This window comes from Dysidea avara, chromosome 6 (assembly GCF_963678975.1).
Source record: "Dysidea avara chromosome 6, odDysAvar1.4, whole genome shotgun sequence".
NCBI lineage: Eukaryota > Metazoa > Porifera > Demospongiae > Dictyoceratida > Dysideidae > Dysidea > Dysidea avara.
The window spans coordinates 29,991,542-30,019,339 of NC_089277.1; the positions used below are offsets into that span (position 1 = coordinate 29,991,542).

At 37.1% G+C, this 27,798-nt stretch overlaps 2 protein-coding genes across 3 annotated transcripts in view; both read left to right on the plus strand.

The window, feature by feature from the left end:
- The window catches only part of LOC136257481 (stimulated by retinoic acid gene 6 protein-like), a 23,245-nt gene extending 10,154 nt beyond the window's left edge, over positions 1–13,091 (plus strand). For both annotated transcript variants that reach the window (XM_066050701.1, XM_066050702.1), the window contains 13 exons: positions 8,008–8,136; positions 8,187–8,254; positions 8,306–8,388; positions 9,973–10,034; positions 10,098–10,200; positions 10,254–10,332; positions 10,384–10,459; positions 10,515–10,563; positions 10,625–10,745; positions 11,595–11,690; positions 11,753–11,916; positions 11,962–12,078; positions 12,521–13,091. In XM_066050701.1, coding sequence (XP_065906773.1) covers positions 8,008–8,136; positions 8,187–8,254; positions 8,306–8,388; positions 9,973–10,034; positions 10,098–10,200; positions 10,254–10,332; positions 10,384–10,459; positions 10,515–10,563; positions 10,625–10,745; positions 11,595–11,690; positions 11,753–11,916; positions 11,962–12,078; positions 12,521–12,960 — 1,587 coding nt within the window. In that variant the 3' untranslated portion in view covers positions 12,961–13,091. The remainder of the gene's footprint in view (positions 1–8,007; positions 8,137–8,186; positions 8,255–8,305; positions 8,389–9,972; positions 10,035–10,097; positions 10,201–10,253; positions 10,333–10,383; positions 10,460–10,514; positions 10,564–10,624; positions 10,746–11,594; positions 11,691–11,752; positions 11,917–11,961; positions 12,079–12,520) is intronic.
- A 4,513-nt stretch (positions 13,092–17,604) lies between these two features.
- LOC136258942 (macrophage-expressed gene 1 protein-like) lies at positions 17,605–20,189 on the plus strand. Its single transcript, XM_066052331.1, has one exon. The coding sequence runs from the start codon at positions 17,619–17,621 to the stop codon at positions 19,596–19,598; it is 1,980 nt and encodes a 659-aa protein (XP_065908403.1). The 5' UTR covers positions 17,605–17,618; the 3' UTR covers positions 19,599–20,189.
- The last annotated feature ends 7,609 nt before the right edge of the window (positions 20,190–27,798 follow it).

Genomic DNA, 27,798 nt, shown 5'->3' on the forward strand with positions numbered 1-27,798 from the left:
ATTGGGTGAGATCGAAAACGAAGGAGAATGCCACACATATCAGTCAAAAGCGAAGGTCCAGTTAGAAGACAATCATTGAGACTGGGATTCCCTGAAGAACGGAAACTGCAATTGTAAACAATCCGGATTGGAGTTGTTGGCGACGCCTTCCTAACTGGGTGGTGTGGTATGTAGTGGACATCTACTGCAAGATCTGGAACAAGCACCCTCTCAATAAAGTCTCGTTGTTCTTGCTCTTGGATGATTTTACCATAAAGTTGAAGGAGTTCAGGTTCTTGACTTAATTTACGAGCCAAGGAGCGTGTCTTCTTTGTACAAACAGTGTAGTTGGATGGGAGGGCTGGGTGGCCCTGTTTCCAAGGAAATTTGACACAGTAAGCACCGTCATCTCCACGTTTGATGTGAGACTGCAGGTAACAATCAAATATGTCCTGGTCTGATGTGTCAGTTCCTATATCTGTACTTGTGAGTTCAGCCTCCCAGTGGTGTGAAAGATTATCCTCCTCAATTGGTATGGAAACATATAGCACACTAGTCTCAAGCAGGGGGGTGGTCGCTGGGGTGAGAGGTCCAGAGAGAAGGTACCCTAACTTAGGCTGCATGGCTGTTGGACCCTCACCTCTTACGATATGGTCACCCACAAACTGCCAGTAATAGTCTGCACCAATTAATAGGGATATCTCAAACATGCTGTCCTTCGTGACTGGGTTAGCCGATTGGAGACCATTCAAATGTTTCATTTGTAATAACTGGGTGTGGCCTGTGTTCTGCAAAGGTGCAGCGATCATGGGCACCAACAAAACTGATAGGGTGATATGTTCTCCTGACAGTGTTTCAACATCAATGGTCGTCACCCCTAGCTGTTTGAAGGCTGTTGGTTCTCCTCCAAATGCAGAAATGTTGATATTTTTGCAGCTGTGTGGGGAGATTCTGAGTTTCTTTGCTAACTTGTTGGACATAAATGAGCGTTGTGCTCCCTCATCAAATAGTATATTAGCATCTGTGTGCCTTCTGTTAACACTACTACTGCTGTTTTCAATAAGCAAACAGAACTGTTGACTGGTTTAGTTGTAGAGCCTGGTGGAACAATTGCAGCAGTGAAAGCTGTTGGATTGTCTGATGTTGTCTCTGTTGTGGTGATAACTGCTGTCCTTTGTTCAGTAGTAGTTTGTGAAGTGGTTTCAGGCTTTACCGTGACGTCTGGTGGTTTGGTAAATTCAGCACCACAAAGGCTAGAGTGGTGTTTCTGCTTGCAGGACTTACAACGAAACTTTGATGTACACTGTGAGACTCTGTGGTGTCCCAAGCAATTAAAGCAATTCTTTCCCTTCTTTACTATTTCAAGACGTTGGTTAGGATTTTTCACTTTCTTACATCGTGTTGAAGGGTGTGTCCCTTTACAAAACAAACAGCTACTCTTGTTTCGTTGTGTATGGTGACTATTAGTATTGGTGTGGAGAGCAGTGGTCATTGGGTCCATATGAGTTTCATAAGAGTTCTTGTGTAAGGGTGACAATACAAACTCTAGTACCCCTATCTCCTTCAGAATCGCTTCTTTGAGTTGATTAATGGTCCATTCAGAGCTGCCATGTTCACGGGAAAGGTTTCTACGGATGTCAATCGGTAATCTAGTCAGTATGATAGGGACAAGCATAGTTCCAAAAGATTCCTCAGTTGTTCCCAGGGTTTTCAATCCTCTGATGTGCGTCTCAATTGTATCGTAAAATAGTTGCAGACTAGACAGGGAGTTGGTTGGGCTAGCAATTTCTATGAGAACTTGCATATGTGCTTGTACAATTTTGTGTGGTTGACCATACTTCCTTGTCAGTAAGGCAATAGCATCGTCATAGTTACTTTCTGTAAGTGGCAATCCTGCAATTGTCCTTAAAGCATCTCCGTGTAGCTGTGCTTTTAGGTAGTTAAACTTTTGTATCTCGGTAATTGAGGGACAGTTGTGCACAGCTGCGTCAAAGGAATCTCGGAAACTTTGCCACATTTATGTATCTCCTGAAAAGGTTGGCAAAATTAGCTTGGGTAGGCGACTTACAGGTTCTCTTGTAGGTACTGTTGGTGTGAACAGTGGAGCAGTAGCATTTAATGGACGTGAAGCCGGTGGAGGTGGGTGAGTTGACTCCACACAATGCTTAACCATGCTGACATATTCCATAATGGTATCTTGGATTTCTTCTGATTCCAAGATGTCACTCTGTAGATCATCACTGGTCTGCAATGCTGCAACTATTTGAGTGTTCAACTGTTGTAAAACTTCTTTCTTCTGGGTTAGTTGTTCCATATGACAAGTCAGCTTAGTAATGTCAGGGTCTGAAAGGGGGTCATCTTTCTCTAAAACATCGTCAAGTTTCTTAAGAGTGCGCGTTACATGGGAGCGGTAAGCTGCACGTGATCCTTTCAGACGCTGGATTTCGTCCATGGCAGGTTCTGCTGGAAAGGAAGACTACAAACAATAAATGTTCAATTGAATAAAACGCTTGCCTCTGCGGGTACCATTCGAATCCAATGCCACGGTACCAGACGTTTCCGTTTGAGGTTAGAAGAAGTCAGTAGACTGCTCGAGGTTACAAACTTCGCAAAGTTACTTGTGTCACAGCACCATGTTACAGATATCTAGGAGGAACGTTTCATCAACTGGTAGAGCGGAGACGATCCGAGCGCCGACACGTGCCAAGTACCTTACTACACACGTGACCTAAACTCAAACCCACAATTACATACATACATGATACCTAACCTAGTACATAAATGAAAGTCACAACAGTAATCTAACTATATAGAGTCAGTCAATCCTCGACAACAACATCTCGTCTCCCACTTGGAAGTAGTAACAGCAATTTCTAATGTTTTTACACTATTATTAGTATTGGAAAGTAATTCTTTGTGATTAGCATGCTCAAGGCGTATGCACATGTGTTGCAGCCTGCAATCTTCTTGCAAAAGTTGTCCAACAATCCATAGCAACTGTTGCTAGGCAGCAAAATGTAAACCTGACCTAGTTACATGCTTTTAGTCAACCATTGCTACGGTGTCAAAATCATTTCTAAAACAGTAGTGGTTACCTAGCAATGGTAGTGGTTACCTAGCAACGGTTGCTAGGCAACAATGTTGTTGCTAGGTAATGGGCATTGGTTACTATGGTTACAGTAGTTGTCAAATCAGACTAAACGCTATCAAAAATTTTTAGCCAATCAGATGCGTATATCAAATGTACAAGTGATAAACTAATTCTATTGGCTAGTTTGCTGTAGTATATCAAAAATATACCATAAGCTGCTATTGGAGTTTTTGTACAGGACACAATATTGATGTTATATTAGTACTAGTAATAGCATGGGTAGCAGTGAAATTTGGGATAAATACCACTCTTGTTGTATTGGAAATGGTAAATTACCATTTCCAATACAACAATCGTGGTATTTATCCCAAATTTCACTGCTACCCATGCTATTCCAAGTTAATACCATACTCGTTGCATACACTTTTAAATTACTGTACATTAGGTTCATTGACTATACATGTATACTAGTCCAGCTAGTATAATACAATTAATATAATACATTGTCCACATAAGATTCACTCAGAGTTTTTATCTCCAATCTTAGCCCTCTTCCAAGGTAAACACATTGCTGGATTGTTGGTAATATGTACTGTGCAATTTGTAAAATTGTATAAGGGAAGTGATGTGGATTGCACTGAGCAAAATTCAGCATCAGAATGTATTTGCTTGCTAAGCTTCTGACAGTCACTCCTTGTGTTGTAGCTCAAAGTATGACTAATCTGTTGATGATCCTCCATGTCAATGTCAGAGTAATCTCTCAATGACTGCTCACTTTTGTGACCACTGATTGAAGCAATTTTATCATTACTGAAACCTGCCTTTTGTAATTTGTGAACCATTGTTTTCCTTACGCTATGATTGGTGTAGTGTTTGTTACTGTTTGAAAGTCCACTCTGTTTAGCCATGTCCTTCATAAAGCTATTAATTTTATTTATTCCCATTGTCTTCTGTGAATACCAGACATCGGCTTGTCCTTGAAAATCCTGCAATGGTGTAAGATACAAAGGGCCAGATGACTTAAGTGGTTCCGGCCGCTTATTCAGTAGCTTTTGAAATATCTTAACTGGACACCTATCTCCTCCAATAGCAAACATACGCTGAGATACACATCTTTCCTGTTTTACTAACCCTCCTTGTCTTGTTTTTGTGGGACCTTCCACCCAATCAACATACAGAGCTTCTCCAGAACTTGGGTTATATATTAATTTTAGGTCTTCAATTTTTATTTGGTGATGCTCTTGACAGCCTCGTGTTCCGAAATTTTGGCTCAATAAAAAGAACATAGTATAATTTAAGCTTTGAGGTGTACTGCTTCCAAGAATACCATTATTCCACATGGTTTGTTCATCTTCAGTAGTTACAAAATCGGCCTTCCTTTTTCGCTTTCCTTTCCCACTTTCGCGTAATGCAATAGCTTTTCCATTGAGTACCTCCCTGGCACTAGCAAATTCTGGTGCTGTAAGAATGTTGTGACTGTATCCAGTACCTTTTATATATCTGTGCATTGCTGAAAGCATTGTTCTTAAGCTGTCGGGCTCGTATTCTTCTCCCTTTTCATTGCGAATTTCAGCAAAATACTGCTGTAAAACAACGTTCAAATTCAGCGCAGAAATATTTGGCAAATCTACAGATACACACTTTTCCTTCTTCCACTTTTCAAACCTCTTTACCCACGTGGCTGTAGACTTTATGGTGTTTCCATTCTTGTTTTTCTCGAGTAGACCTTGTATCTCCTTTTCCGTTGTTGAAGCGAACACACTAGAGCTCGAGCTGGAGCTTGCATCGAGTTCAGGTGCCGTAAGTTCTTCTGAGAATGTATCAGTATCTATAATGTCACTGTCATTAAAAAACTGCAATATTTCGTCAGAAAAGAAATCTTCTGGAATATTAAAAGCCATTGAACTAGCGTTGCTAACGTAACGGATTCAGGCGCTAAACACTAATTACGTAATACTGTTACATAAATTATAGCCAATGAAATCGCAATTACAACTTTTCACTGCTGTCAGTGAAATATGGGATAAATTTCACTGCTACTATTGAGACTTTTGTATGGGCTGTGAAACAGGTATGGTATTAATATATATATATATATATATATATGTGACCAAATTTTACAAAACCGATCCAAATTGCACATCAGGCAAAATCAAACTAACCCTCCAGTGGATAGCTACACTATTGTACTAGTAGATTTGAGACTTGGTACCACTCAAACTACAGGAGGCTGGTTTCAATAGACGTCTTTTCTGGGTGGTGTGTAGAGCTCAAGTGGTGGTTTTAGGCCTTGTGAAGGACTTGGCTTGGCAAGAACCAATGGTTTACTGGTGGACAGCCTGATAATGTTTGCCAGACGTTTTTCTGTGGATTTTGCTACATATCAGCCACTAAAGAACCAGCACAGCCCTGTAATCTCGTCTCTGGACTCCAATCGTGGTCTGCTGGGTCTAACCCTTGCCAACCCCGCTACCCCCACCCTCCACCCCTTTGTGAGCACTTGTGATACTACGTCACTCGTCCAACTGCTCATATTTTCTATCTTATTTGGTGGGAAACTCTACAAGCAGTTACAAGTACTGGAAGTGGCCTGAAAGGTAATATAGATTGATGCATCTTTAGTGTAAATGTCATACGCATACTTACTATTCTTGGAGAGTTATGCTGGCTTGAATTCTTTAAAACCATTTATCTCGAAACTTCTAATGTGCGATTTGGATCGTTTTTCCAAAATCCAGTCCACATATGACTCATGTGAGTAAACCCACAATCAAAATTGAAGACATGGCAAGATTTTGAAACACAGGGACGCAACTTGCTGTTGTTCATAACGTCATAACAAGTAAGCTGCTGTAGTTACAGTGTTCATTTAACCTTCTTCAAGTAGCCCAGTACACAGACGTTTGAACAATGTGTTGTTTTAGGCTATAAGAATTAATTTATCCCACCTGACATCATCATGCATGTCCATATTGTATAAACACACATCCCCCCCCCCCCCCCCCTTTTTTGCGAGTTTAACACATGTGATATTTCTATGATACTTTTCAGTAGCAGAATTTTGGTGGGAAATGCTCATTTTTTTTGGGGGGGGGGGGGGGGGGGGGGCTACTAAACAGTCCAGTAATTTGAATGTACAGTACACTGCATTGGATATGTAGGTAATTTATATTGTTCTACCAATAATCAGGTCGGTATTGAATCTGAGCCAACATTAACTTTTATTTGTAATTGCTATATTGCTTATCACATTACTCCAATACCAATTAACAATGTTGATTAGTTTTTAACATTAATTTTGTTTGGGTTTATCACATTTGCATCAAAAATAGCGAGATACTCTAATAGAACAGTTGCTTAAATATCCAAATACAAATCACACATGTCAAACTACGAAGGTATGCAAACTATGTATATATGAACAAATAGGTGTAATTAGTTGATGTTGTGCTACCTTTAAAAACCAGGCGGCTATAACCTCAACTGCATGTATGCATACTATGCTAGTTATTTATCAAATTAATTGTAATTTCATGTTTTGTAATTAGCAAATTATTATAATTCTCTAATTAGGTTGCTATCTGCCCCATATTGAAAGGATACTGTTTGTTGACAAATTATGGCCTGACATCTCGCAATTGACCTGTAATTGTCCGGTGTCCGGTCATTTCACACACTGTACTATGTTATTTTGATTTTAAACCAGGAACATGCCTGGTTTTTTGAAATTGTTTTCCTAAAGGCGTATGTATGCACCTGCCTATCTATCTATCTATCTATCTACCTATGTTTGTCTGTACACATCCACGTAAGCAAATTCTTTTAGTGGTAAAAGCAGTTTACGTATGTGAACTAAACACTCAGTGAAGCCTGTATTAAACTTCAGCATAGGTAACCTTTGCAGAGAGGTGATTTCTTTTTGCTGGTTTGAAATTAGGGTGTAGCAACTGTGTACAAACTTCATGAACTACATACGTTCCCATTAACTCTTCAGGTATTTACCTACTGAAAAACATTGTAGCAGGCCTCTCAGGCTATTAGAAATGACGTGTCTCTTCAACTTGAAATGGGACATGTCCCATGAATATGTGAAGGCAGCCTTAAGAGTTTGTAGAGAAAATTTGCGGAAAAACACAATATAAAACAATTGAGAAAATACTTCATGCATAGCAGTGTAATTCGCAAAATATAGTATTACAAAATAATTCACCGAATTCAAAATTACAATAACTGATAACTCTGTATGCATAATTGCATTATTACAGAACAGAAACCTACACCTGTATTAGTTCAAGTAAAGACATTGTTGATTAATTACAGCTACATACATATGCACATCTACATAGCTGTCTGTATGGCACCTGGTTTTAGAAGTAACACCAGTGTTGGGCAAGTTACTTTGTAAAAGTAACTAGTTACTTATTACATATTACTTGCAACAGAACTATTTAGTTACAGTTACATATTACCCATAAAATAAAGTAACTGTAATAATATTACATATTATATTACTTTGTGTCCACAGCCTTAAGCTGTCACGTGTGAAACTACCACCTTATCACGTGACATGATTGCGTTGTTGGACAATGTGCAAATCTTGGTTATAAGTAAGAAGCTAGTGAATAAGCTTCATTCAGTAGGCCTCGTTACTTCGTTGTGGTTAGGCGTTACTCAGAGGATCACTAACGAGATTAGTAACTTCGTTACTTTTAGTAATAATATTACGTCATATTAGACTCGTTACAGTAATTATATTACTTAGGTAACGCGTTACGTTTGTAAGTAAAGTATCTTGCGTTATATTACCTGTTTTCATAGCGTATTTCGTTATATTACTTTGTTACCACAAAAGTAATAATATTACATAACGCGTTACATAAGTAACGCGTTACTCCCAACACTGAGTAACACAACATCAACTTGTTTTTGTATTGTAGTATTACCGAGATGCTTTGCTTGCAAGAATCTATGGAACTGTCCTTCCCATCAGTATATGTACCGTTGTGGCTGGGGCGTACTTTACCATTAAAGGTATACAAGCAGTTGTCTACATTATCCTGGACAAGGTACTCTAACAGATGTAATAAAGGTTATTTCAAATGTTTTCTTCTTTTAGTCATTTTCTAAACAGGATGTTAGTCATCACTTAAGATACGTGAAGTGCTTGCTTGCAAGGCCTACTTCGTATGTACATTAATCTGTGTCTATGTGTAATTTGTTTCCTGGTACTCCTAGTGAAGCAGAGGAAACTGGATCTTCAACTATCATAACAAAGATTACATCACCATTGAAACGCTACGTGTACCAGATAGATCCAAGTATGCAACACTACACAGTTACTTACTTACTTACTTACTTACTTACTTACTTACTTACTTACTTACTTACTTACTTACTTACTTACTTACTTACTTACTTACTTACTTACTTACTTACTTACTTACTTACTTACTACTTATGGCAATTGGTTTAAGCGGAGAATCTCATTTAAGTAACTACGTGTTTTTGTATGCCGATACATGTGCTGGTATTCTCTAAAGATGCATAAAATCAGCAGTAATTAAAATTAAGTACCTTAATTTGATCACTGCCCTTTGTACACCACAAAACAGTTTTCACACATGCACACACACACACACACACACACACACACACACACACACACACACACACACACACACACACACACACACACACACACACACACACACACACACACACACACACACACACACACACACACACACACACACTCACACACACACACACACACATACACACACCTTTACAGCATACCTGATTGCCGTCTCAATCATGCTTGGAGAAACTACGTACTTAACCAAAGTGACACTGAGAATCTAATCCTAAAACAGCCAAGTTGTTAAAAAGCTAGTGTGTGGCCTTCCAAAAAAGCTATTATGAAAAAGATGTGATTCAAAGGTGGCGGCCAAGAAATGGCTGCAATGAATTAGTTTGTAATGTTACAAATTAAGTGGCAGTATATTATCATTGCAGCCATTTCTTGGCCTGGTAAAGGGTTTAGGCATATAGTTGTGGAGGTCTCTGGTTTAAACCCTGAACCTTTTTTTTGATAGTTTTCATGCATGGTTCTTTACTTCTTGGTAACTGTTCCTATTAGAGTATCTTGATCATGAAGGTTTGCGCTATGATGGTAAGGATATCTGCACACCTTTAGAAGTTTACCCTGCAGGCATGACATTTGTCATCACTAGCTGATTGTTCTAAAGTAATGGAAACCAAGGAATCTTATTATGTTCAACTAATGCAATGACATTGACAAGTTTTATAAGCAAAATAAATTATTGATGTCAAGAATGTGAGCATGGCTTACTTTAGCTTTATAGGTACAAATATGGCTTGTAGATTTACCACTTTCAAAATTAGTTGTCTTTGCTACCTGCCTTACATCAGCTTCTAAAGTGCACACATACATATTTAATCCAGGAGAGGGGGCCTATATCAGTGTCCTAATCCAGCTGCTGAAGTATCCTTTTCTATAGCAAAAGGCCTGATTTAAGCTTTGTTGTTGGTTTGCAAAGCTAATACAAGGGAGCTTTATTAATCCTGAGCATTTTCCCACACACAAAGATGTTGCTGTTAGTCATGCCACCAACATGTGATACATAAGTTACCACTACCAGGCCTGCCACAAGGAAGTTGGCTGCAGGAGTCTCACAGTCTGACAGACATACACACCTGCATGCATACACACAGTATACGTGCATGTACACATGCATGCACATACACACACACACACACACACACACACACACACACACACACACACACACACACACACACACACACACACACACACACACACACACACACACACACTATTTGTATTGCTATTACAACTGTTTAATAACTGTATTCTATAGACTACAAGTATTCAGTTCGGATGATATCAGTTACCAGTGTCATTATTGTTGGATTGATAGTGGTATGAATTTAGGGAATAGTGGCAGGTTTTGTACTTTATAACAATGTACTATGCACACTACAGTTAACGGTAACATCAATAAGTCAGTTGTTTGAATCTGTATCGTTTGTGGATGACTCACTGCCTGAACAAACAGAGGTAACAAGAGGAATTATTAACACTGCACGTTAGTCATATATTTTCTTAGAAATAATGTTGTTAAGTCTTTCTTCATTTCAGTTGCTTTCTCTGTGATCATTCCGGTGGTTTCATTTACTACTGTAGTAATCAGCTTTTTGTTCTTAGTGGTGGCATACAGGTTAGTCTTTTAAAAGTTATTTCTTTTTTGCATCGTCATAAATTATTGTAGAGATCACTGTAGGTCTGTCTGGAAAGGAGACTACAGCTTCATGCCAAATAAGCGTATCCCACCATCCCGAGCATTGGTACCATAATAGTACGTACTACCATTGAACTGTTAATTACCTCACTTAAAAATAGGTTAGATCAACATTTTATTTTGGATGGCAAATCGGGATGGTATTATGGGGTAAGAAATATTTTAATTTCTTGCAATGTATTTAGTTACATGTAATGTATGTACACTACAGCCTGGTTCTTCTACAATGTCCTGTTGGCAGTATTGGTGACAGCTATTGTCAGTGTTGTACTATTAATAGTGTATGTGCCTGAAATAAGGGAATGGTTGATTAGACGAGCTATTTTACTTGCGTAAGTTAAAGCAATGTGCTCTCTGTACTGAAATATAAGACATACATATCAAACATGATTATTAGGGAGTGGATAGAGAGGGGCTAAAGCCGGAGTCCCACTTACAATATATAATAAAGTTGGCTAAGATAAGAGTGGGAACTGCAGGGTGGAGGACTAGCCTTTCTCAAAACAAAGAACTGTGTACATAGGAGTGGGGCTGGAAACTGCAACACAAGATATACTCTAGCGGATTGCTCAAATACTTTTATATAATAAAGCAGTTTAAGCACTTCGTAACATTGTAACCCATATTATACTTAATCCGATAGACATGCAGTAAAACACTACCAAAACTGCTTTTTAACTGTAGATACGTGTAAACCTCACTAGCAGAAATCTGGTGAGTGTTCTATGTTTTGTTGTAATTTGAATTCCAATTCCAATACAGCTCAAGAGAAACCTTAGGTTTATACATTGTCATTATGCAGTGGTTATTCATGGCTTTTCTGGATAATGCATTCCTTAGAAATTCTAAACGTATTCATACGGCTTTCAAAAATTCCCTCAACACGATCAATAGGATCAATGAATTCATTAGCACATATGGTGCATTTTAAAGTCTTCTAATGGACAGTAGACTTTTATAATAATGCTTGTCTTCAAGTACAAGAAATCCATGATCAAACTCTCTAATAGAGCATTCGTGAATAATTTATTTGCTGGTAATGTAACACATAATCTCTAGTTATGTTGTTCGTATTCATACACTGTAGGTACTGGCTTATGTACTTATGGCTAAACATATTATGTATTAAATAATCATATGACAATCACAGACTAGCTGTTTCACTATCATATTTTATACAGATCAACAACTATCACTGGAGTTGTGTTTACGATTGCACAAGTTCTGGTTGGTAAGTTTGTATTTGACAATGGCACTAGTACAGTAGCCAACAACAGGTACATATAGCTACTTGTTATAGCCATGATATGTAGTTATATCTGATACTGTTACTTTACAGTCGAGTGTTCCACATGTACAGTTACTTCTTACTCTTCTACAATGCCCTTGTTGGGTTGGCTAAGGCTGTCCGTAGGATCGTAACTTCTGCTGTATTGAACTTGTTCTTCCTGCCTCGACTAGATCGACCATTGGTTATTAAAGGGTTTGAATATCTTGACAAAGGTATAGATGAATATCATGCCATTTTTGATTTCACTGCTATTACAGGTTATGTTGCTTACTTATCTGTGGTACGAGTGGATGCAGCTTATAATAATCCTGTGATGAATACATTTGTGTATCTTTTGTCACAAACAGTTCGTGGAAATTCTGTCAATCCTACTGGTATGTATAATTTTAGCTACTAATGTTAGACTTATGTATCATGTACATTGTAGACATTCATACTCACACCTTAATACTTTACTACCACAAAATTATTATTTATGTGTATATTTGCACATGGTAATACCAATACATTTTGTTGCTCTCTGAAAATTGTATTAAAACTTTAGTGGATAGGGTAGGACACACAATATTTATTCCTTTCATTTTTACAGGTACTCTGTACTATGATGTATGTTTGATGCAAGTTTATGAACTATGCTTTAGTGGGAAAATCTTTACTGCACTTTGTTCTTTTTTTTGTGGTTAACCCTCCACATGCAGCTTACGTTGGTTGGTATTTGACTGATGGCTGCTAATACAATTATATATATATATATACGTATATGTGCATACATACTGTACATACATACAGTACTATGCAATTTTTTATACTGTCTAGGTCTTTTAAACAGATTTACGTATCAAAAACGGTATACGGTTTCAAGTGATCACACTCCAGTGACTATTGGAAAGGCAAGAAAGATGTGGCATTTAGCTTATACCCTGTTACGTAACCCGGAACTTATTGAACTAAGGAAGAATGAAGTAATTGTTAGCAAGTCTGTGTTTTTCACCAAAGAACTCAACTCTTCAGATTTATTATTATCCAGTGATGGTGCTGTTAGTGCTGTTAATAAATTGGCTAATGTTGACTGTGAGAATCCTAATGAAGAGACAATAGAAATTGACGTCATCAAGAAACCTCTTGATGATGAAAGTACAGTCAATGTTTCACCCCTTAACAACGGGTTTAGTGTTGCCAATACTCGTGCGATTAGTGAGTATGAGGAGTCTAAAACAAAAGAAGATGATCATTCTGAAACAAATGCAGATTCATAGGTATATTGTGTGTTTATCTGTGACATATTTTTATATACAATCGTGAATAATTTTAGACTGTTTAAAGATTTTGTGTATAATGAATTTTTTGTGTTTTATTTGCTATTTAATAATGATGGAATAAAAGTGGAGATATGTATGTACGTATTTTTTGTAAGCCACTTTTAGTATACAGTTAGCATACGGGTATACACACACCCCTGTACGACTGTTAATTGTGACCGGGTAAGCAAAACCAGTTGTTTTCACACATTTCTTGAATTCCATTTTATTGTTTCTCTGTCATCTCAATAGTAACAAAAGAGACGACAGCTAAAGTTTCAGTCTTAAGAGATGGATTGTTTTGTAGCTACAGGGATAGACAGTTGGAACAGTAATAAATTTGATTTGTACAGCATCTGTTACAAAACTTACAGGCACTTAATTAATTGATCATAGCTCACAGATGAAATTGGTTCAATCTGTTTACCATGAACTGGCAAGTCTACTGAGGTATTTACGATGCAGTAGAAAGGGTTTGTCATTGTTTTTCTTTTGTCAGTTAGAATGGCCTTCTTCTTTGTCCACATGGAGGAATACAAGGAAAGTAGTATAAATAAGCAGGGGAGTAGGACAAGACCATGTGCACTACAAAGCGCTAAACAAAAATATTTTTATTTAACATAGTCATACTATCTGTTGAAGGTAATAAATCACACAACAATGGTTGTACTGTAATCATTGATGATTACTGCTACTATTAAAATGAAAGTCGTGACCACCATACATCGTTATCAGTGTAAGTCTAATTACTCTAATAATAATGGCAGTGTTTTTTTTATAATCATGATTCACACCATTGTAAACAGTAAACTGAGTACAATTGAAAAATGTATCGCATCCTAATGTACCCCTTTCCTCTACTTTTTGTACAGAGACTATTCAGCTCACGTGAAATATTTTTAGTGCTTGTACAATATTCATTACGTGTTCACACACCATGCATGCATCATGACCCCCCCCCCAATAAATAAGTGCCCATAACTCATGTACCATTTGCTGACCAAACACTAAATAAACGTTTTCGTAATCTCCGTAAATAGTGAATCCGACAGTGTATAGATTTTATCCATCTTGGTTTCACTAAGCAATTAAAACATGCGTTAAAAATTTTGTGTATTTTTTCCTGGACTATTTCAATAGCAAAGTAGAATTTTGTGAAAACAGCCAGTTTTGCTCAACCACTTACAATCATTTTATCTGGTTTGAATACGACTCTTACAACAAAAGTAACATCTGATGTGTTTACTGCTGGTGACAGCAAATTAGCAAACATAAAATTTAATATCAGGAGTCATGTGACATAACCAGATGGCAGCGCAGTCAGCAACTTCTGAATGTCAAAACATTTATCACATGGAGTTGTGTGTCACATGAACATTTGTAAACAAAATTCCCTAACATTGTTCAATAGTTACTTCATTAGCTGGTAATTAACTACTTACTGACTGTTATGTACACAGGTGCACAATAGACATGTAGGGTGTGAGTCATTCTTACCCTAAAGATTTTGTCACTGGTATGGATACTCACTCATGCTCCTGAAACAGCCAAATATCTGTCATTATTCTAATGCACGTACTTCTAGTTCCATTATGAGTTACCTGCACAAACTCTGGATGCTGCTCTTTCTGCTTAGCTGCCTTGCTGTTTATCAGTTTTGCATCATGGCACTCAAATCATGTACACACAATAAGATGCTATTATTGAGGCCAAAAAACGTATGCACTCTTTAGATCCATGCTAGTAATTTTTTTCGAAATGCTATTGCAAAGGTATCGTACTGAAAGATAGAGTATTGGTTAGAGATGGGATGATAATTATATTGATACATCGCCACAATTATCACAATACACAAGAATGATACTGGTATCGATACAGTTTTAAACAATACATCATGTATCGCGGTGTATTAACTTGAACAAAACATGCATTTGGCATAAAGTATTTGAAACGCAGTTGCAGTTACAACCAAATTATTGAGTTTGTATTGCCACAGTTAAAATAGAGGAAACATTCTGTCTTATAAGGAAACCTGACGTACACGTATGGCTTTGTAGTATCGCCATATATCATATCATGATATTTTTTGGAGAATATACAGTATCAATACTTTCATAAAATGTATTGTCCCGTCTCTAGTATTGGTATAATTATAAAATGAGTTAGTATAATTATACACAAAGTACATTACTTACTTGTGCGTTGGAAAGTTATTTGTTTTTGCAATAGAATGCTCAATACTTTTGCCCTTACTTTTCCCATGAAATCCAAAGCCATAGCAAACTTTTTTTGTCGGACCACGCTTTAGATTGCAACACATCTATACAACAGGTTCAGCATTAAAGACACAAATGTGTGTGGATATACACACAAGCAAGTTCATTTTACATCCAAGTACCTATGACATGATCTTGAGGCTTCTTCTCATGAAAGTTCACAAAGTGGCACTTGTAGTTTGCAAATGTAGACATGCTTAGCCATTTGTTACACTTACATACATAGTTGCTGCATGCATGGTGTATTGTATCAAAATTTTCATTAATGTAATGTAACTTTAGTCAATCACATGTTTCCACATAAAATTTTCCACTTATTGACCACAAACTAAACATTTCATTTAAGGAAGGAAATTAAAGAGCCATGCATGATTATTCTTATCACACCTACGTAAAGTTATTCCACAACAATAAGTATGGTGGTAACAGGTGCTAAAGCATACTCATAATTAAAGTATGGTATATACACACCCACTTTACAATGTGGTAAACAGGGACTTTGTTTGTTGGTCTAAAACTTACCCAGTTAAACCACACATTATAAACATTGTTACCACTTGCATGCATAACTATACTACATACAGGTAAACTGTAGTATATAACACTTGAATGTGAAGTGATGAACATAAATTATTATTATTATTACTCCTGTTATTACCAATGCATACATAACAAGATTTACATTATTATGTTGCAGTGTTTATAAAGGATTTCTGTAACTCCTGTTGCTGATTAGCCGGGCAATTGGAAACAGTGGGAATGGAAATAGTCAAATCATCATATAAATGTATACCCTAGAGTAAAACCCTTGTTTAGTGGCCACCTCTTAAAGACCACCTTTGTACAAAGACCACTAGATCTCAAAGGTGGCTAAGGCACCTTTATATAAAGACCATATTGTAATAATAGCTAGGTACGTTCCAAACATCTTATGTCAGACCGCTTCATCAAAACAGCTAAAAAAGACTACTGAAGTGAAATCCACACAAAAACAGCCTAGCTGTAAAAAAATGGTGCGCCTTAAAAAGCCTGGGTGAAAAAAGTTGTGAAATCAAAGGTGGCGGCCACGAAATGGCTGCAATGATGTTAATACTAAAAAAAATTAATAATTACTGTATGCATTGTTAGCATTAACATCATCACAACCATTTCTTGGCTGCCACCTTTGATTTCACAACTTTTTTCATCCAGGCTTTTTAAGGCCGCACCATTTTTTCACAGCTTGGCTGTTTTTGTGTGGATTATCTATGCTGGTACAAACTAAGCGATGATGGTATATGACTTGAGTGAAGTGTGGACAAAGAGATGGCAGTGATATGACTCTTGAAATACATGTTTGAAGCTTACCAAATATTACCAGGTATAGATGATGTGGTCTTATCAAAGGTGACCACAAAGTGGTCCTTAGCCACCTTTTGAGATCTAATTACAATATGGTCTTAGTACAGATAAGAGGTGGCCACTAAACAAGGGTTTTACTCTATGGTACATTTATAATTATGGTGATTTGACCATTTCTGTTTTCCATTTCCACTTTCCGTTTTCCATTTCCACTTTCCGTTATCCATTTCCACTGCTCTGGTTAGCTTCTTGGAAAGACTTACTATCTTTTATAAGACATACATTTAACAGCACAAGAAGTCACACTGTTTAGGTACAGGTTGAATGCAGGAAGCATTCAAGGTCTCAGGTTGGTGTATGTGGGGCTCCTTCACTCAGCATTTGCCTACACCACAAGTTATCTAGCTATCCACCCAGTCTAGACTTTTTGAGTTGCTGTATAACTATGTGTCCAGAATCCCTTGCTTAAAATGTTTCTTTGGTGGATAGTGTATAATTTGAATATCAGCACGTGTAGCTCCTGTCCATCAGGTTCTTACTAAACTCATTGGGGGAGGTGGCATTGACCACTGACTGAGGTAATTACTAATTAATCTGAATATTAAAAGACGTAGATCTTGACAATTGACACAAGGATGGTCAAATCCTATATAGTGGATACAGTAACACATAGTGTCATATAGAACTACAATTCACAATTATAATTATAAACTGTGAAAATTAATTGCTTGTATTGCAAATTACTGTATCTACACGTGTGCTTTACTGCTTCTTACAAATAAAATTGTGTGCATAATAAAAACTTTGTACAGTTGCTATCCCTGCATTGTGTGATTGTGGGATATATATTTTTATATCAAATAACCATAGCTAACCAAAAATGGACAATTGTGTAACTACTAAATATAGGATATAAATTCCCCTAACAAATTATAAGTATAAATTAGTGTGCTGCACTGCATCATGATCAGTTTGCATTCAACAACTTTGTACAAAACAATGGCTGCATATTGTAGCATGTTGCCTTTATTGGCTTTGCTGGTGCATCTGCACATTGTTACTGCATCAAGGGCAGAGTCTTGTGAGCTGGCACCTAATGTTTACAGAATGGAAGTGCTACCTGGAATCGGCTGGGACAACTTACGTAACAAGGAAATGGCTTTGGTTTTTGAATATGATTACAGTAGCTGTCAACTAACAAATGATGGCAAGCTGTTACTGCCTGATGGAAGCTATACCACCCCTGTTAAGAAAAGTAACGTTGAGATTATTTCTCAATTGTTTGATCATTGGAGTAATTATACCAGCATGACATCAGCATCTATAAACATTGAAGGACACAGTATATTTTCCTTAATTAGTGGGAAGTTTTCTGCTGAACATGTATCTGCCAAGACAAATATGTATAATCACAAATCATTCCACATTCTTATTCAAATTAGACAAACAGTCTATAGGGTGAATCTCCAACCTGGTACAAAGTTACACCCAATGTTTAAACAACGACTGTTGGAAATTACAACCCAGATGACAAACAACAACACTGATATTGCACACTACATGTCAGAGCTTCTAATTCGTGACTATGGTACTCACTACATTACTGCAGTACATGCTGGAGGTATATTAGCACTAGAAGACTATGTTGACAAAACTGATTTGTTGGAAAGTCAGGAGAAACGAAATTCCATTCGAGTGTCAGCTGCCTTCCACTTTTCAGACATTATAAGTTTTGTTGGTGGAGGCTTTAGTTATACTACTGATCAAAAAAATACTGATGACTATTTCAGTAGGCGAACATCATCTTATATTACGACGTATGGAGGGCCTCCCTACAAGAACAACTTTACTGTTGATTACTGGGAGAATGGACTGGATGATAATCTAGTAGCAATAGATAGGGAAGGAATTCCCCTCCACTTTGCCATCATTCCTGAAGCTTTTCCTGAGCTCCCACCCACACATACAATGGAGCTAGCAAATTACATAGAGAAGGCCATCAACTCATACTACAAACACAACACACATTATGGATGCACTGACCCTAATGCTGAGAACTTTTACTTTGCTGCAAATATTGATGATGGATCATGCAAAGCTAAGGCAAACAACTACACATTTGGAGGTGTCTATCAAATCACTAGTCCTGCAACAGTTGGTTGGTGCAATGATCTGTCTCAAAAAAATCCAAAAACTAATGACTTTACTTGTCCTTCTGGCTATACAGCTGTCAGACTACACAGTGGATCAAAAAGTATAACACAAAGAACATGTAAAAAGATTGTCATTTTCAAACATTGCAGTGATCATCTTGTTACATGCAACTATCAGATGTATTGGTGTGTAGCTACTGGAGAGGTCCATGACCAATCAGGTTACTTATTTGGTGGCACATACAACTCTATTGCAGTAAATCCACTGACTAAAACTAGATTGTGTCCTCATAATTTTTATCCACTGAAGTTGGGATTAGATGCTCATGTATGTGTAAGTGATGACTATGATCTTGGTAGTGCTTTATCTGTTCCATTTGCTGGTTTTATAAGTTGTGCTAGTGGGAATCCACTAGCTTTAAATTCATATACACGTACTCAAGATTACCCTGAAAAGTGGCCTGAAAGATGTCCCAAAGGTTATTCACAGCACTTAGCTGTTGTAGAACAGCAATCCTGTGAGATTAATTACTGTACAAAAACTGATTCATTGGATGAAAAGGGTCTCCCACCAGTCAAGTTACCTCCATTTCGTAAATATCCTAGCCCCAATACAGATTCCTACACTTCCTTGTTCACTTCATTCAATAGTGACATGTGGATTAAGAACAAAACAACTCTGGAATGGAAAGAAGTAAAAGAATCAGGTGCTGACGAACTCTGGCATGATTATCTAAGAGCTATCGGCTTGGAAAAGGAAGCCTATGTCATTTCCAACAGTACCAGTACTTCAGGCTATGCGACACATCATAACAGTCACTACTGATGCTTACCTCATTACCAATAGTAGCACGATTACAAATAGCAGCATGGTTACTAATAGCAGCAAGATCAATTTTGGTGGTGACACAACAGACCATAGTAATCATGGAACTACTGCAGCATTGATTGTTGTCTCAACAGCCCTGGTTGGTCTTGTTATAGTGCTGGCTTTGTATGGCATGTACAAGTACAGGAAGAGACAATCAAAAGGTGACTACAGTGATTTAGATTCCAAGGCTACTACCAGTAGCGATATGGAACAAAACACTGATGTCTAAATGTGTTGTGCATGCTGCATATACAATTTGAAATGCACACACTTTTAGTATATAACTATAACCCTGCACACACACAGTGGCGGATCCAGGATGGGGCATTTGGGGCAAATGCCCCCCCCCCCCTTCAAGAAATTGCATACAAGATCGAGATACTCTAATAGAGCAGTCAATTACTCTAATAAAGCAGTCACAATGTTCATGAGGCAGTGTAGCTTACCTATGAAGCTACAAATAGGATTTTATTTTACATAACAGACGTGATATAGTTGGTAAGTATAACTAGCTATTATTGTCGTGACCTTTTTTTTTTTTTTTTTTTTTTTTTTGGTCTTCAACTGGTTTTCAGCAAGTTTTTTTTGGTCTTCAACTGTTTTTCAGAAAGGTGCCCCCCCTCTTTCCAAACTCTGGATCCGCCCCTGCACACATGCTGAAGACTATGCTGAATATGTACGCATCATGCTATTTGCATATAATAATAATAATTATATAATGTAGTACATAAACATCTTGTGCTTATAATAATGTGCTTCTAAATATCTTAAGGGGGTTCTTCCAGTAAATGGTCCATGCTTACATTGAAAATTTATTTTACTTTATCAATAATGAAACATTCATACAGGTTTTTGCAATTGAATTCGTCGCCTTTGCAATTGAATTCGTCCCGTTTGCAATTGAATTCGTCGCTTTTGCAATTGAATTCGTCGCTTTTGCAGTTGAATTAGTCGGTTTTGCAATAGAATTCGTCGCGTTTGCATTACAATTCGTCATAAACAAAACGGCTCCAAGAAACCAACCCGTTCATTAAGAGATGAACTATTTATGCCTTGGAGAGTTACACTTGAGACACTAGAAGGTAATTGAAACTGGTAGTACGCGAAGTTGATACCTGTCTGACAAGTTAATTAGCTTGCTCGCGAGTGACCACACCCATCGCGAATGGCGTAGTAGAGTTTGGAATGTTGTTGGAGAGGCTGTAGAGGAAGAATTATTGCCTTATAAAGAGTTGTTTACTACTGTTGTACTTGAACAAGTTCTTGTAGCAGCTGCTACATCATGTTTTCATGTTTGCTCCAGCTGCTATTCTTGTTATGGACGAATTTAACCGAGAATTTAACTGCAAAAGCGACGAATTCAATTGCAAACGGGACGAATTCAATTGCAAAACCGACGAATTCAATTGCAAACGGGACGAATTCAATTGCAAAAGCGACGAACTCAATTGCAAACGGGACGAATTCAATTGCAAAGTCGCCGAATTCAATTGCAAAGTCGCCGAATTCAATTGCAAAAACCTGTAATAACTGTCGTCTGTGGAATGGATATGTATGCTTTGGCTTCACATCATGTGCACAGATTTGAAAGGACTTTGCATGCTGAGAGTTATGTATTTGCAATACACTGTGTTGCATTACCTAATAGTATAGTCATGAAAATACCCCTGATAAATAATTTTGTAAATGTTTAGATGTAGGTTTGTCACATGACAAAGCCTCAAAGCTAATAAGGTTTACCACAGTTTGTACTTTTGTAATAACCATTTTATTGCATTGTTTGACATTGTGTTAGTATTTGTCTGTGAAGATCACTATGTTGCTTGTGTTACAAGATAAAATCATAACTCATATAATTTTATACCAGTGTGAGGACTAAAGAGTGTTTTAAACAAAATTGGTGGCTACAAAATGATTGCAATTAACATTAATTGATGTCATACCTGTCTCTTGGATTGGCTACTCTAGGTTTCATATTTATTTATTTAAAAACTTTCACATAATCATAATTATACGTAACTCACACATCTCACTCTTGTAATTATGTACAAATCTGTTAGTATTTACAGTAGATATCTACCTATTGTTTTTATTTCAATACAGTCACACTCTAAAAACAACCCACAGTTGAGACAATTACAAATGTGAAGTCACAAAATAAATGGTACACAGATGTCACTACATTGAGTATATTATATTTACCACATCCTTTCACACTTATCACAAGCCAGAACTAATATATGACACCACCAAAAAGTACTAAAAAGGAACAAAAAAGTTGTCACGATATCGATGGACGCATGAACCGCGGACCTCCAGTCTGAAAAGTAGTGTTCCTAACCACCATACCACTGGTGCTAGCTGCCATTTATTTTTTGCCATATTTAAAGGTCACAAATGTAAATCACTCTATACGTATATTATTATATTAAATGTTATCCTGATCTGACTCGTGCATCTTCCTAATCCTAATGGCGCTTTTCCTAATCCTAAGGACACTGTTCCTAATCCTAAGGACACTGTTCCTAATCCTAAGGACACTGTTCCTATTCCTAGGGGTGCTGTTACTAATCCTAGGAACACATTAAGAGTGAGAATAAGAGCAAAATTACGCAAAATTACAATAAAGAACAAAATGGTAACATACTTGTATGTAATGGCTAGTTAATACTTATCACATAAAAAATCTCCTTACCACAGTCTTGACAGCATAATTTATAAAAGTACAAGCAATCTGCAACTGGCCAGGGGCATCTAGATTCAGTGGAATGGAATGGTGGTGGACTGGAATGGAACGGAACTTTGGTAACTTTAATTAGTGGTCACCTCTTTATAAAGACCACCTTCTAACAAGACTACCTCTTTATAAAGACCATTTAACTTTAATGTTGAAATTGCTGCTATCCTGTTGTTTTAGAGTGTGTCCCCATATCAGTTGTGTGCCACATGCCTAGAGTGATGTCTGATTTGTAATACAGCAATACACCCCCATGTAAACAGTTTGGTTGTACAAAATGACATCCCCCATCAAACTAAAAGTAACTGACGACTAGAGGAGCTAATATCAGGTGAGGCCAGGAATGAATGTTAATACCAACAACTAACTAGCTGTACTTTATAAAAATTTGGTCCTTTATCATAGATTCGTGCAGTCTTGCTGCATTCCTATTCCCTGTAACTCTAATTGGCTAGTAATTTAGCCGCCTTTTTTCACCTCTAGATCTACAAAGACTATTGGGAAAGGTACCAATTTACTAACCAATTAGATTTACAGGGAATTAATTAGGAATACAGTCAGACTGAACAAATCAATGATAAAGGACCAAGATTATTATAAATTGGCTATATTTAGTTGCCAAACATTCATTTCTTGGCATCACCGGATATCAGCTCCTTTAGTTGACAGTTGCTTTTAGTTTTGTGGATACATCTTTTCTTTGTATAGCGCCAAGCTGCTTTTGTATGGGGTAGTTATTACTACTGTATTGCATCATAAATCAGATATCACTCTGGCTTTTCTAGACATGACATGTATGATGTAGCACACAATGCATTGATAAGGCTGTCTTATAGGCATACACTCTAAAACAACAATTCAGATGTTAAAGTAAAACGGTCTTTGTAGCTAAACAGGTGGTCTTTGTTAGAAGGTGATCTTTATAAAGAGGTGATCACTAATTGAAATTACCTAAATACCGTTCCATTCCACAATTCCATTCTAGTCCACCATTCCAGTCCACTGAATCCAGACGTCCACTGGCCAGTTTACCTTCAACAGACTAGTACTGTGTGGGTAATACGTGCAATGGCTGTATACTATAGTATAATATTGCTTTGTTCTAGTTAACAGCTTGGCTATTTTGGAATAGATATAATATTAACTAAATATTCCCATGCTATATACTAAATGATGCACTATTTCTTCACATAGTGGACTTAATTCACTCAGCCAACCTGTACGTAAGTCTCTGATGATATAATATTCTTATTGTAAGTTTTGCTTTGGAACATGATATTTCATGTACGGATATGTGCATTTGTCGATTTAAGAATTAGTTTGACTTGAAAATTAATATTAGCATCATCTTTGTACCAAGATCCCTTTCTTTGTTTTATTAATTCTGGTATGTAAGTCCTGAGCATAACTACAGCAGGCATGTGAGCACATACAATTGTCTATGTTTCAAACTTTTAAAGCTATTGTACTATAGCCCCAGCTGCAATTTTCAGCCTTAATACCATACCAGTTTCACTGCCCATACAAAAGTCTCAATAGTAGCAGTGAAATTTATTCCGTATTTCACTGACAGCAGTGAAAAAGTTGTAATTGCAATTTCATTGGCTAGAATTGGAAGAAGTCAGGTACGATTTGAGTTTGACCATTCCAGAGTTGTCACTGAGGTGAATAGACACTATAAAGTTGCCACATACTTGTAATGCAGCCTGTGGTTCTTGTGTTCGAGATTGGTGTAACCTGTAGACACTTAGCAGGTGTACAATAATAGCACAGCTGACCACATCTCCCATGGTAACCTGCATTTGTTCTTTTGTTTACGGCCACCAGCCAGCTCCACTACCTCATCTGTTACTGCAGAGTCTGAGGGATAAATGGGACGGACATACAGTACACACATACTCCAGGTAACTGTGCAGTACTCTACATGAATGGTTTAGTGTCTCCTACTCAAGAGATGCTATAATGCTGAGCAGCACCGATGTTTACTATTCCTCACACAGACTATATAACCCAACACCAGTCTTCATTTTTAATCACAATGGCACAACGCTTGAAGTCCACTTATTCTCCAATGGCAACCTATAGCATTCATCCTGCAGTCAGCATAATGCATAGTACAAACCTCCTTACGCCACACTTTCAGCAGATTCTTTGAAGCATTTATAGAGCTAGCTAGTACAGACAATGAATCCACCTTCTAATTGCTACAGGTGTAGATCCGATATCAGTTACATATTAATTGTGTCCCTGCTGAGGTGTAGCTACAGTGTAGGCAGGTGAGGCAGCCGCCTCACTAGGTATTTGTATCTGAAGTCACTGAACTGGAAGTTATGTTGGACCATTAGATGCATTGAAAGCATCCATTAACAGGGTTTGTATGCTATTTAGTTCAACTTATAGTGTACATAGTAAGAGTCCATCCAGTGCAGCTCCAAGTGGATAGCTACTGAGGTTTACTTTTCAGAAACTGGTCAAGCAAGATCGATATACTCTAGTGGAGCAGTCACCCTAATATAGAACACTCACCCTGATACAACATGCAGTCAAGCAAATTTTTAATACAATACTTTGATAGAATTTAACAACTTAAATTGCTCTCACAGTCAATCTCAGATGGTCTAGCTTTACCAGGGGAGCATAACCTGACCCCCTGTTGACCCCCTGTTACCAGCGCTTATAATTTTACTACTTGGGTTAAGGAGTGAGCAACATGCACAGGAGAACTCCTGCTCGCCTCATTTCATCATTAGTCACCATATGCATTTTAGCTGTATTTTTTTTCACATCTTATTCTGTTTATTAGAACTAAGCTGAATTGCAAGGTCACAACTGTTTATATTGGGTATGTAGAACTAGATTGAACTATCCCTAGCAGGTCCACTCCAGAGCTGTTCAACATGGTTCAGTTTGATACAAGCAGTTCAACAGTTCAGTGCGATGCGGCAAACATCTACACCAACCTGGAAATCGTTTTGATTTGAGGACATTCTATGTGGTGGGTGTGCAGGGAATATCCCAGGGTTTTACGGTTCCTATGGCTAGGAGGGAAAGGCAGTTGCCTTTCTTTGGCATGCGGAAATTCTTGTGGCTTCAGAGAATGTTAGAATCCCCAAGCATTCCTACCTCCAAGCCTTTGTAGTAAAACATGCTGTATACATCATGTAAAATTGTTGAAAAGGGGCCTATTTGAGAATTAATAGAAGAATCCATGGAACCCTGCACACCTACCAAAACAACCACCATCTGTTGACGGTGGCAACCCGCTCACAACAGGGTAAGACCTGCTGACCGGGTTAAACTGACAAGCAACATTAATTAGTGTTGACGCGTGTTTAGTACATAGTGACAAATTGCGTACATAGGTCATAGCAACGCTAATGCACAGCTGCGTACTTATTACACATTTTAATTGTCTCTGTAACACAATTAGCTAAGCTAGAACAAAAATATACATATTCTATCCCAATACTCAGTCAGATATGACTTGTTTTGTGATATGGTGTGATTTGTGCCCACGTGCCCTATTTTTGCAGGCCCGGTCACTTATATAAATGAGGTTTCATTGCATGTAACAGATTGTCCAAGTGTGTATATAGCCATTTGGAAAAGCCAACTCAATATTAACAATGAACTTGACTTCTATTGTTAAGAGCTATGGACTATATGTTCATTTAATTTAGCTACCTCTGTGAAAGTAAAAACGTGAAGTCAAAAACATTATACTGTAGTTGTTTATCTCATTCATTGTCAATACACACTGTAAGCGTTTACAACATGTGTTATCAATACTTATGAAATATTATACCAGTCCTTTGTAAATAATTCATATTATATCATTATACATGTTAGGAGTCTAAAAGTCTATAACAATAAACAAGAGATATAATTCATTTTCATAATAATAAAACTTCCATAAGAAAGGATTTAATAAACAAGAGATTATGCTTAAAATAGCTACAATTGGCATAGTAGAATGTGAGAAAAACAGTCTATGCTACTGCATGAAGCTGATAAACACTGCAGCTTTTTATAGGAAAATATATATATTAACACTATGTACAGACAGTTGGATATATGATATATATCTTATTCTTTCTGTTGTTTACAGTCTAAAGTTTTAGGAAAGCCAATCATACAGTATTTCAGCAGACAATTACAATACAGAATGAACACCCATTTACAGCCAGCTGCTGCATGAAGAGATATTGATGGTTGCTACAAACATGGGACTGATACAGCTGTACTATGATGTTTCCATGAGAATGTACCTCAACAATCAATTGGGTATACGTAATTACAACATGATCTAGTACACAAATGTTTGAGCTTACAGTTAGTCTGGCATAGTAAGTCTCTTACTTTTCTCTTGATGTAGTTGTAATAAAGTTGTTTACACATAAAAAAAAGCAGCCGGCTCAAAATATTCCAAAATTAAAATAGTCTAAGAGAACCATCCATGCATGTTCTAGTATAGCAGCAAGAGTTGTATGGGAGGGCATTAACTCATAATAGCAGTGAAATCATTTAGCTAAATGTTTCATTGTCATGCGGAGTGCCAGGTAGATTAATGGGGTAGCTGTGAACCATCAACAATTTGTTTACGATAGAACTAAAGTGTATAATCTAATCATTGCATGTGTATAGTACTGCACTTATGTAATTCAATCCTAACAAACAAACAAAATGTAGTTAATGTATAACTATAATAGACAGAACTTTATATAATTATTTAATTCAAGTTTAGGAGCACATTAGTATCTTTAATAAGGCTAGCTTACGGTACTGCACAATAGGTATAGTCTGTTTTAAAGGAATATACATTTTAATAATGTTTGAAGTTCATTTTATTTTCATGCATACTACAATTGTAATTGTTTACTAGAGCATAATTATGTGATAGCTTGGCGTGTGTTATTGACTGTAAGTAAGACACACTAAAGTAAAGACAGTATAGGACACATTCTATTCATCTAAACATTAGTATTGTGTATCTTTACTTTTGTAACTGTGCACTATAATTTCAATAAAAACGATTTGTTATTTATATTAATATAACTCAATGTTCTGTTAAGAGAAACCATGCAAAAACAGCTTGGCTGTACAAAAGTGGTTCCAAGTATGTGTGTGCATTCACATGGTGTTATTAGACATGTGACTTACAACCAATTATGTATAAGGGAAAGTTTTGGGAAATCACCTAAGCAATTAACTAATGAAGTAGCTAGTTAGCAATAATAACCAATGAAATAGTTAGCATTTGTGACCATAATCTTGTTACAGATAACCCTTGATATGTTAATACTAGCAGTGTGAAAGTTGGTAAGGAATTATTGCTACTGTGATAAATTAAAATTATTATCATCTAATAATACAACTGGATAATCAAGAGTTTGCCCGCCTTTTTGAACAGTGAGTATT